At 30.9% G+C, this 12,744-nt stretch overlaps 1 protein-coding gene across 1 annotated transcript in view; it reads left to right on the top strand.

Moving 5' to 3' along the window:
- LOC105622994 (phospholipase A1 member A-like) overlaps nt 1-12,744 on the top strand; it is an 87,789-nt gene that overhangs the window by 41,368 nt on the left and 33,677 nt on the right. Inside the window, exons 5-6 of the mRNA XM_012204395.1 lie at nt 6,661-6,861; nt 6,946-7,105. Of these exons, the coding sequence (XP_012059785.1) occupies nt 6,661-6,861; nt 6,946-7,105 (361 nt within the window). The remainder of the gene's footprint in view (nt 1-6,660; nt 6,862-6,945; nt 7,106-12,744) is intronic.

The following is a 12,744-nucleotide window of genomic DNA, read 5'->3' as shown; positions in this document are numbered from 1 at the left end:
ACTAATGTTTCTATGGGATTATGTTGACAGATGCCCAAGTTTATTGTATGACGTCTATGATCTATTTATTTCGACCATCACTTACCGCTAAAGCCATCTATAGGAAAGCAAAGTTGTACTTTTTTTAATTTGTGTTCTAATAAAAATATATGGAAATATATTATAAAATAAATGATAAAAATCTTAATTTTTTAATATAAATACATCATGTATTCAAGATTATTTACATAAAGTTACATGAACTTATTAGTTATTCAGTAAATAAACAAAATATTTATTTGTTTTATATCTTTGTAATTAGTAAATTGCAATGGAACTTTGCATAAATTATTTTGAATATTTAATATACCTATAAAAAAATTTTAATAATTCATAATTATCAGATAATTTATTATTTTGTTATTTATATACAGTGTCTGGAAATAATCATCAAATATATCATGGGCAGGTAAAGACTAAAGAGAGGCGGACTAAACTGAGTTGAAAAGTCATTTTGTTTTCCCAATAGTTAATGAGATATTAATCCTTAAAGATAGCCGAATACGCGTGCTTGTTCGACCTACTGCGTAGTATATCGCCATCACAATGGCTTGCCGTGCGAGGAGTTAGGGATTGGCTGGCAAGTGCTCCGCATCGATAGACGTATACATTTCGCAGAAGTAGGCCGGGCGGGTGCGCATATTCGGCTATCTTTAAGGATTAATCTTGTTAACTATTGGAGAAACTTACAAAATGATAGAGGACTTTCCAACTCAGTTTAGTCTCTATCTGTCCATGAAATATTTGACGATTATTTTCAGACATCCTGTATATCCAACCATTGTGCTTCTCCTCTTCTCAAATCCTTACGAAAAGACTATATCTACTTCATGATGTGAAAGAAAAGATTAAATATCTAAGGTGTCTGTCATTTTTTATTTCTGACTTCTGGAATTCAAGAACTCAGGATGCATATATAACAATTTTTAACAGATAATTGGGAAATTAAATCTTACATCCCAATCACAGAAGAAGTCGAAGAATGTCATACCTTAATATAACCGCTAGGATATTGAAAATTCTTTATGAATGTGAAATTGATGGAGAACAACAATCGTTATGCATAAATGTCATAAATGTCATAAATGTGATAAACATTCCACCGACAATAAATGAGAGGATAATGTGTGCAGCTTGCAATATCAAAAGGATCAGAAGTCAAAGAAATTGATACCAATGAAAGGCAAAAAAGATGATTGGACATTTTCGTTATTCAAAAATTGCATGAGAAGCGTTAAAATCAAATCAAGAGAATCTCTAGATATGTTTAAATGAGTATAAAGCGTTCTCACAGCGTTGGAACTCCACATTTGATATGCTTAAACGCCGTAAAAAATTGACATCCTGTGGAAAATATTTTCGTTGACAGATCAGTAATCAAAGCAAAAATTGCACAGAATCCAGAAATATCAGAAATTACAAATATCACTGTTTTATTTTCAATATGTTGATGATATCATTCTTACATTTCTGATATGATCAATAGTACATTGAGCATTTTCAATTCTTTACACACAAGATTACAGTTTACTATGGAGATTGATGTTAACGAATATATTTTCTTGATACAACAATTATGATTGATAATCAGAGGATCATTTTTTTATACATATACAAAGCAACATTTTTTGGCAGGTTCCTCAATTTACATTTGAATCACTTTCTCTATCATAAAAGAGACACAATCATTAGTTTTTTAGACAAAATATTCTGTTATCGCTTTCAACAAAAAAATTTGATCGACGCAATTCACATTTTTCTTGAAAATAGTTATCCTCTCTCCTTTATTTTTTTTGCAATAAAAAAAAGATTAAAATTTTATACACTAAAAATACTACACATAATTTACAAATTAAAGAAAAATATTTGACAATTCCCTATGTACATTCTATCTCAGAAAGTTTTCTACCTATCTCTAATATGTAAAGCTAGCTTTTTCCATCATGAACACTTTAAAAAATTTTATTAAGAGAGATAATGATAAATTAGAATTGCTTTCGAATCAAAATGTTGTATATAAGATCTTATGTGATTGTGACGCTAGCTACGTTGATCAAACAAAAAGAAAACTAAGTTTAAGTAGTAGAGTACGTGAACACCAATAAAATTGAACATCAATAAAAAAATAGGTTTCTCATCTGTTATATCGACCGTATTGCGTTAATTTTATTCATAATTTCGGATATAATGATGTGAAAATTTTAGATAGTGAGTCTTCTTATAACAAAAAAAAATTGATATCTGAAATGGATTCATATAAAAAGACAGAGACAAGATTTAAACAAAATGATATTGAATCATTGACAGAATCCTATTCACAAATCGTATAACCCCTCTTTCCCTCATAATTATCTTTTTTTCTCTGTATACATTTCCCCTACTATGTTCCTCTATCTATACCCCTCCTTTTAAATCTCATTTCCCACTATTTTCTAACTTAATTTTATCTTTCTTCTCTGAAAGTTATTTTTAAATTTATTTTGTCTAATAGCGTCGAGAAGATAAGAGAAATCGATCTTTCTCTCATCACATTATCTATTGTGCCTTATTCATATTTTAATAATTTTTTTTTTTTTAATGAACTCTCTACTACAATTAGAAAGATATTTTTCTTATTTAATTTTTCTTATTTAACTAGTATTTTAATTTAATAGATAAATTAATAGATAATTTAATAGATAAATTATTTTAATTTAATAGATAGATATACATTATACATTTTTAGCTTTCACTTATATTATAGTATTATATTATCTCATCAAATTATATTATTTCTGTTCTTATAATTTTACATTATTATGTTTATATTTGTAATACGTTATATTCCGTTCTGGACACGAATGTATAATTATATACCGTTTTTTTGCTGTACAATTTAACTAATAAGACGAAAATTCTTTTTAATTATATACCAATTAGATATTTTGACATTGCGAAGTATACCATTTATTATCATTTGTCATCGATCGACTTATGCTAAGTTTTTACTGTTCTGACAAATTCTAATGTATATATTTTATGTTATTTTTTCATTTTAACTAACAACAAGATCCACTTTAATTTATTGATAACATCAATTATAATTATACAATGCAAAGTTTAAATATCTTCGATCGACTTTACCTATGTTACGTTTTTTATTGTTTAGATATATTTTGTACGCATTGATAATGATCCGATCGTGATCGAAACGTTTGTTGTTAGCCGGCATATTATTAAAGTTCATAATAATTTATTAAGACATTTTCTTTTTTACTTATCTACCAATTTGTTTATACGTAAAATTTCTGGTAGTTCTTTTTCTTTTAACTTGTTTTTTAAATTATTGAGCTTTTATACTATTATGTAATTTTAAATATATAAAGTTTTTCTTTCTTGCTTTCTTGTTTTCTTTATTTCTCGGTCTCATTGTTTTTTGTCTTTTTTTCTCTCTCTCTCTCTTTCTCTCTTTCCACTCTCTCTCTCTCTCTCCCTCCCCTCCCTCCTCTCGCGCGCGCGCGCGCGCGCGCGCACACACACACACACACACACACACACACACACACACACACACACACACACACACACACATCCCGTATGTATAAAAAAAGATATTGAGAGAAATCTGAAATCCAATTCAGAATTTTGAATATCTAAACAGTTTAAAATCACAGATTCGGATCCGAAAGATCTGCTTTAATCGGATATTTTCTCGGATTCTATTTCTATTGCGGATCTGTTTCTATTTCGGATAAACGGATAATTGTCCACCCTAAAACTTACATTTTTTCACAAACATTGACCTAGAAACATGATTTTTTTTTAATTTGGAGTAGTTTGATATATTAACAAAAAACTTGCCAAATGTTTTGCAAAGTAATTGTAACCATGAAATTTTTAATTTCCCGTTTCTCAAATTTTCATTTTGTCGATTTATTACTAAAAAATTACGTTTGAGTGCATGTCTGACTAACAAAGTTATATGAGCTATGTTTCTTTATTTAATGTACTGTAAAAAGTTCAATGAGACACTTAAATGTATAGAATTATTAGTATAAAATTGTTTTTATGAATTTAATTGCAGATGCAGATACGATATATATAAATAAATAATTAACAAGTAATTTGACAAATGTTAGCATAATTGTTGAACATTGTTGTAAAATATACTTTTTGTATAACACTAACTTTCGCAAATTTAAAAGTAAGTTAGTGTAGCGCTATAATTCGTGTTAACCTTCTTGTAGGTGAAGAAAAGAGGAAGAAGCAAAGAAAAGAAATTGAAATTGCGTATTTTGCAAAAATGTCCATGGATTCCAAGCTGCTGAAAAAGCGCGTGGTATTCTCTCAAGGGAGATGGAAAGATTAAAGACAATTTACTGACCTTTGCCGCTTTTATATAGCTTGGCACTCAAGATTCGGGATATACAGAGATCTTATATAATCAGAGTTTGGTGAACGTGAACAAAAAATGGCAATAGAAAGAAATAACAGATATTGCTTTCTCATATGAACGCATGCGTAAAAAGTGTTAGAATACGTGACAGGCAATATATGACAACAATATTTGAAAAAACCAATTGAGTTGATCAATTGGCCGAATTGTCTAATTTGTTAAGTTTTTCTTTGTCCGAGATTTCGGAGTGATTTTTGAGCTCTTTGATGCAAGTTTTATTCATCTGTTTGTAATATCTGTTTCTTTTCTTCGCATTCGTTTTTTGACAATGTACGAAACTATCCGAAGAATACCAGTAGACTAAAGTAAAGAACCAATCAGAAGTTTCGCCAAACTTTGATTATAGAATCTCTAGGAAAATAAAGATTTTCTCCGAAAATCGGCTAGCTCACTACCATATATATGAGCATAAAATTTCCTCGATAATTATATGTGTCGCATTAAACTGAAATTCGGCGTACAAGTAGCTCGATTTATATCTATTTAATTAGTCTATGTATCTGCTAAATTATTTTATTAGTTCTTCGTTATAGATTTCGAGTCCTATAGTACAATGACGCGCGCGGCACGAATGATTGGCTCGCGCCGGCAAAAATTTGTAAATAGCGAAAATGAAGACAGCGCATTCCACAAGCGAAAAGAAAACAAAGTAGTTTCGAGTAATTCAGATTAACAGCAAATTTTGTTGAAAATACGAACGGCTGGACGTAACAATTAAAAATAAAAAGATATACCAGGTGTACAAGTATGAAATGACGATTTTTTTCCCAAAAAAAACACGTTAAATTCGGAAGAATGATAAAAAGAGATTTATTCAAAGTACGCTCCATTGCTAGTTACACATTTTTTCCATCTTTCGGGCAATTTGTGGATACCACGCCAGTAAAAATCTTCCCCTTTTGCCGCGAACCATTCATCGAACCATTTTTTCACATCTTCGTGTGAACGAACCAAAGCGCTGCTCATCAAATGCGTGACCCATCGATGCAAACAAATGATAATCGGAAGGAGCTAAGTCTGATGAGTAAGCTGCTGGGGTAGAACTTCCCAGCTGAGTGCTTCCAACGTGTTCCGAACTGGTTTTGCCGTATGTGATGGAGCATTGTCATGAAGAAAAATGACCTTGTGTTGCCTCTTTTGGTATTCTGATCGTTTTTTAAGCGAACGGTCCAAATTAATCAATTGTTGTTGATAGCGTTTGGTATTAACCGTTTCGCCAGGCTTCAATAGCTCATAATAGGTCATAGATCACCCTTCTGGTCTCACCAAACACAGAGCATCGTCTTCCTGCCAAAGCGATTCGGTCTTGCAGTCGATGTGGATGGTGCGCCTTGGTTTACTCATGATTTTTTGCGCTTGGGATTTAAAAAAAAAATCCACTTTTCATCCCCAGTAATGATGCAAGAATGACTTTCTTCTGTATCGTTCGAGCAAAATTTCACATGTGTTTTTGCACCTCTCCATCTGTCTCTCGTTCAATTCATGTGGCATTCATCTGCCGACTTTCTGAATCTTTCCCATCTCTCGTAGGCGATTGGAAACAGCTTGTTGACTAACGCTCAATTGCTCTGCGAGTTGTTTTTGTATTTGTGAGTTGTATTTGTGAATCATCTTCATCCAATGCTTGCAATTCCACGTCTTCGTACTTTTTAGGCGATTTTCCGTGTTCCTTGTCTGCAACATCGAAATCTCCAATTTTGAAACGCTGAAATCATCGTTAACACGTTTTTTGCGATGGAGATATTCATCAGAAGCTTCTCCAAGTAATCGGTATGATTCTGCAGCAGTTTTCTTCAAATGAAAAAATTCAAAACAAAAAATTAATGCTGTCCGCGAATGCTCCTTATTTGGTCAAATGGACAAATTTCGTCATATTAAACACAACACAACACTATGCAAACACTTTTCAATCAAATCACTTTGCGCGTTTGACACTTGTTGATACAATAAAATGACGTGTAATGTTAAATCTTTGTACTTCACACTGCATTGGTGCCATCTGTTTCTCAAATCGTCATTTCACTTGTACACCTGGTATTAGTTCCCTGATGCATATATGTACATATATATATATATATATTAGGATTTGATGCATATATGTATATATATATATATATATATATATATATATATATAATATTATAATATTATTATATTATTATATACTTTTCAATATTTTTGTATAGGATTGGATCCTGCTGGTCCCCTTTACAACTTTCTTCAACCTCATCTTTCGCTCTCTGATGCCCGTTTTGTGGATATCATACATACGGATTATGGATTTTATGGTATTGCCAGGACTACAGGTACAGTGGACTTTTTCCCAAACGGTGGTGAACGCATACAACCTGGCTGTCCACAACATCCTAAATTTTATAGCAAAGATGGTATATATAGTTTTTCTTATTTAGAATTTGCAGTTAAACAGATTGAACCTTTTACAGGTTTTCTTTTTGTCATTTCATTAATAGATTTCTGCAGCCATCAGCGTTCTTGGAAATTCTATGCAGAATCTCTGATCAACGAATCTGTCTTCCTGGGTGTACAATGTTCTTCATTATCTCATTTGGCTTCCGGCAAATGCAATAATAATACGCAGATTATCATGGGATATGCCACTCCAAGCAGCGCGTCAGTGAAAAAGTTTTGAAATAAATGATATTTAAGAAAAACATTATTATTTTATAAAATTATATCTTAGTAAACAATTTCTTACATAGAATTTTTTACATAATTTACTTTCTATATATAAGATGTCTCGCGAGACTTTTGCTATAATTCACAGGAAGGTAGATGGGAACGAGATGAATACAAAGTCCAATACCGTTTAACGATATTTGATGATAATCGAGATTTTAGTTGCTTTTCATTTACACCGATTCTCATAATTTTCACTTATGACGTTATAATTCAGTTGAATGTGCGTCCCTTTTGCATTCTGACAAATGAGATTCAACTGGTTTTTACCCATCTGCACAAGATCGAGACCATGTACTTTAGTGAGTCTCATAAACTCATTTCAAAGAGATTATGAACCTGTGTTGATAACTTTGTTATGTGATAACTTTTTACCAAAGTAGTGACGTCATTAATCTGAGTATAAAATACTCACCTCACTTCAGACTCAATTTCACTTATGTGTAAATGGAAAGCAACTATTAAATTTTGTAATTTTACTAATGACAGCACGCTGAGAGAAACCGACTACTTGAGGTATAACTTAATCCAGTTTATCAAGTATTGGCTGCCGGCAGCGCGTTGAAGGCAAAAGGGGAAGTACGTTACTGTCCTGCATCGCTCACATGTCTCATCGCATCGCGCTAAGAGACTCGATGGCTGCTACGCATATTCGCAATTATAATATAATGAGACTGATTATAATACATATGAGGAGCAGACTTTCAAAATGCATTTTGTCCAAAATTTTGTAATTTCCAGAAAACGAGAAAGAACGAAACTCTGCATACAAAAAAATACACACTTTGCAGAAAATACGGTAAATATACATTAAAAACGGTAAATATATATTAAAAACAATGGATTCACCTTCGAAAAAAACAATGGATTCAATGCTTTAACCTTGATACATATTGTCATGATCTTGAGTGTCCTCCAATGAGTTGTGGTAGGCGGTTGCTATTCGTTAAAAAGTTATAAACAAAAAAGTTGACAATATAAATGTGTATTTAATCATATAAATTGTAATTATCACAATTCAATATTTTCAATGATTTAAAATTTTTTGTAATATAATAAGATAGTACAATAAGTTTGCTATATTTATGTACGATCCATTTGTAATATATAAGACTCATTAGTTTATAATTTTTGTTTTTAAAGTCAGAAACCTATTTTAAAACAGAGAATTTTTAAAAAGGGATTCATATTTTTTTGAGCGAAAAAATTGATTTTTTGGGAAATTTTTTTGATCAAAATCAATACATTTGAATTTTGGAATATTGTTTTACTATATTTAAATGTAGTTACAGTTTTTTTTATTATTTTAAATTTGAGTCAATATAACGCTGGTTATCTCTCTTCGAACATAGTATCGCGCGAAATATCACTGATTGGCAAGATATCTTCCCGGTCATCTGAAATATAAAAGTCCGATAGCGTTTAATTTTATTTACATATAGTTATCGTTAGATGAACAAGCAAAAAAAAATTTATAATTGTGAAAATGATGTTTTGTCAAATAAAAATCATTGATTTCACTCTAAAAATTGGCTGAATTTTTTGCTATAAAAATAAAAGTAAATAACGGATTGTTTTTTTTTCGAAGGAATGAAGGAATATTTTCTCAACATGCAGTTCAAAGCGGAAAATTATCGGTCTATTAATTTCGTAGATATCAAACCAGTGATGGAAAACGAAAAACGTGTTTAAAGTTTCGAGAAAAACGCGTTTGAAGTTTCATGTGTAGTTTACAAATACAAATCGAACACTTACAATTACATTTTTTTACTAATCATACCAGAGCCATATAATAATCTTTCTTCTTGTTCAAAGAATTAATTTTTATTCAATTGTTGCTCTTTCCGACAAGTCTGAGCTTCTTTGGTCACTTTATCTCCAATTTCTTCAAGCATTGCTCGTCACGCACAGATGTGAATATTTTTGTTTCATATTCGTCTGTTTAATTCTATTACTGAGCAGTGTCAATTTTGCCACTTTAGATTAGAATTGAGTACTTAAAGGCCTGTCTACAATAATCGTAAAAGTAAGAGTAAAGTAGGGACCAATTATATCGAGTATTCTCCTCGCATTTGATTATGTGATCGATCAATTTTTTATTCTTTTCATAGCCATAGCTATGAGATAGATCTTCGAATTATAGATAAAAGCTGGTTTTTAAGAAATTCTCTTTTGTTTTCTGTCTCCTCGGAGCAATAATTCTATTCGGGCTGAGCAAAAACCGGAGCAGTTACCGCGTGCGCTAAGTTGTATACTTGTGCGCCGAATTGGTCTATTACTTATAACTTTGCCAATTTACGAATTTCGATTTTAAATTTACTGTATTTAACACATATTTTCTACTGTATTTATAATACATATTTTTAACATTTCGTACTATAATATTCCGTTAAAAAGAAAATCGGTTCTTTTGACTCAAAAATGAAAGTCCCCTCTTAAAAAATTGCAAAAATAGAACTAATTCTATCCTTAGAAAATCACTGAAAATCTATCATAATTAATAGTATATTTACGATAGAAGAAATTTTAAGTTCACTATCATATAATTATAAAAAAACTCTTTGTTGTTAATCGTACTAACGATATTTGACATAATATTGTACTTTTTCGTTATAATTACGATAGATTTTCAATAATTTTTTAAGGACAGATTTTAATAAAACTTGCATCTTTATTGATATTATATCATATTCTTATGTTCTTATATATTCTTCTAACAACAAATAATAGAGAAACGTTGGAGATATTATTACTTTCGTATATTTTTTCTTAAACTTTTTCCTTTTGATTTAAAGAAGCGGCAGATAGAAATCAATTCGATTTTCCGTATAAATTCCACAAGTCTCTATCGCTTTATTTCTTTCGACATTCTTATTCACAAAAGTTTATTGTTTGTAAATCTTATTTTTGCAATGTTATTTTATATATTATAATCGGTCTTATTATATTATAATCGCAAATGTGCGTAGCGAACGCGATGCGAACGTCTCGGCGTGGTGCGATGATGTGTGAGCGGCGATACTGAGCTTTTGCTTCTTCAACGCATTGCAGGCAGTACTTGATAAACTGGCTATATGAGCCATCGAACTGGCTATCGAGCGGTCGAAGCGGTTTTTTTCGGTGTCTGTCTCATTAGTACAATAAAAAATTTCAATATTTCGATTATTATTAGTAAATATCGCTATGGGATTTTTTATTCATTTTGATCTTATCTATCTTTCTGTGAGTTATGGCAAAAGTCTTCCGGGACCCTGTATTCATTTTATAATATTAAAAAAATTTTTCAAACTTTTTTTGTAAATTGGAACACGTTTTAAAAATGCCGAAAAAATTTCCATCTTCTCTAAAATTTTTATATATCTTCTTCTTCATTTAAGATTGCGTCCTGTGTGTGATTATTCTTCAACATTCTCTTGTGAAGATGATATTCAGCTCTCGTGCCATTTCTTAGGTTTTTCTGGAGATCGTGCTGCATTGAGTTCTTCGAATTAATTAATATGCAGCAGACACTCGGATATCCTGACATGATATCTCTATTCTTTTCTCCTATTCTTTGCCTAGCATACAATTGGGTATGTCACAGATTTCTCTTATATCATCTCTTGTTTCTCTGATGATCGTACAGTGGCGATCTGGCGCAAGATTCGCACTTCTATTGTCCTAAGTAATCACTTGGTTATTACCTGTGCTGAGGAAAATAGTTAGTTGAAATAGAAACTAATAAATACATTTTTTCTGTGCAGCGAAATAATAGAAATAGTTTAAATAGAAATATTTATTGTATTTAAAAGGTCTATACAAATACTATTTCAAATAGGTATTTTGCATTGTAAATGTAAAAAAGGCAAATAGCATTTACTTCGAATTTACATCGAATAAAATATTTATTTGACACATTCGTTATTTCATAATTAAATAAAACACTTCTATTTTTTTATTCCTTATTTTCTATTTACTATTTCCTATTTCTAAATGGAAATAGGAAAAGCAAAATAAGAAATAACGCATATTTCAAAGATATGCAGAATGACCCATACATTTTGCGTGACACCCGTTAGTAGTAGATTCCTGAACATTATTTCGAAAATCTTAATACTAAAATATCGAAATATTGTCAAAATTAATAAATTCAAAATTATGAAAGACATTTATACATTTTCCAATCATCCGGACAAATTTTTCAAGTTTCGATATTGATCCGATCCAACATCCGTAATTCTGAATTTGTAAATTTTAATATCCAACGCAGTAGAAACTTTTAATTTAATTAAATAAATATAATTAAAAGCTATTTGTTTTTTAAATAGTTGAATCATTAATGAATGAATTCACATCTTTTCCATAATAGACCCCATTTATATTTAACCACATTAATCATCTTATTAACAATAGCTGATACTATTATAAAAAATCTTTATGAAGATTGAAAGTCTTAATAACATATTTAATTTTGACTGTAATAAAACTTCTCTGTTGCAATAAAATTTCTCTATTATTTCTCTTAAAAGTAAACATTGAAATTAAAAAAAGGCATTTTAAGGGGATGCACAATACATTTATGACTTCTAATTGGAATTATAAGATAACGTTAACTTTTTTTACAAAAAATATTAAATCTCGTCAGAAAAGCCATTTTTTGAACATTAAATATCAATTCTCTTGGAAATCTAACGTGTTAGAATTTTTTGGTTTACGACATCGCTTTTAACATATAAAAATCTCTAAGAAACACTTTTAAAAACACATTTAGTATAAGATATATATACATTTATTTATTTATTACTATTCTATATATTAGGTGTACAACTTTGCTTCCGCCGAATTTTTCCAAAATTCGAGGCTTTATTGTAAAAAACTGGTTATACATTTATGATTCAAAATATTGTCCATCGCTGGCCACTACTTTCTTCCATCTTTCGAGTAGCGTACGAATCCCGCGTCGAAAAAACTGATCATCTTTTGAGGCTATGCACGAATCGATCCAATTTTTTACTTCTTCATAAGACCGGAAGTGCTGGTCAGGCCGTGTGCCATTGATCGAAACAAGTGATAGTCAGAGAGAGCAACGGAGAATACGGCGGGTGGGGTAAGACTTCCCATTTCAACGTTTCCAAGTATGTCTTGACCACTTTTGCAACATGGGGTCGAGCATTGTCATGCTGCAAAATCATTTTATCGTGTCTCTCGTTGTATTGCGGCCATTTGTTTTTCAATGCTCGACTCAAACGCATCAATTGCGTTCGATATCGATCGCCTGTGATTGTTTCAGTTGGTTTTAACAGTTCATAATACACTACGCCGAGCTGGTGCCACCAAATACAGAGCATGACCTTGGACGTCAAAATCCGTTCTTGAAGCGTTGAAACCACTCACGACACGTTCTTTCACTAATAGCGGCCTCACCATAAATATTTGAGAGAATTCGATGAGCCTCAGCCGCAGATTTCTTCATATTGAAGCAAAAAATTAAAACCTCCCGCAAATGACGAGAATCTATGTCAGTTATTATAGTAAAATTATAATTTATCAATTTGTTAAGACAGTGATAATATATGTTTCAATCCTTTATTCAG

This window comes from Atta cephalotes, assembly GCF_000143395.1.
Source record: "Atta cephalotes unplaced genomic scaffold scaffold00051, whole genome shotgun sequence".
In the NCBI taxonomy this organism is placed as follows: Eukaryota; Metazoa; Arthropoda; class Insecta; order Hymenoptera; family Formicidae; genus Atta; species Atta cephalotes.
The sequence above is the reverse complement of the archived record's forward strand: the minus strand, read 5'-3'. Positions and strand labels throughout refer to the sequence as shown.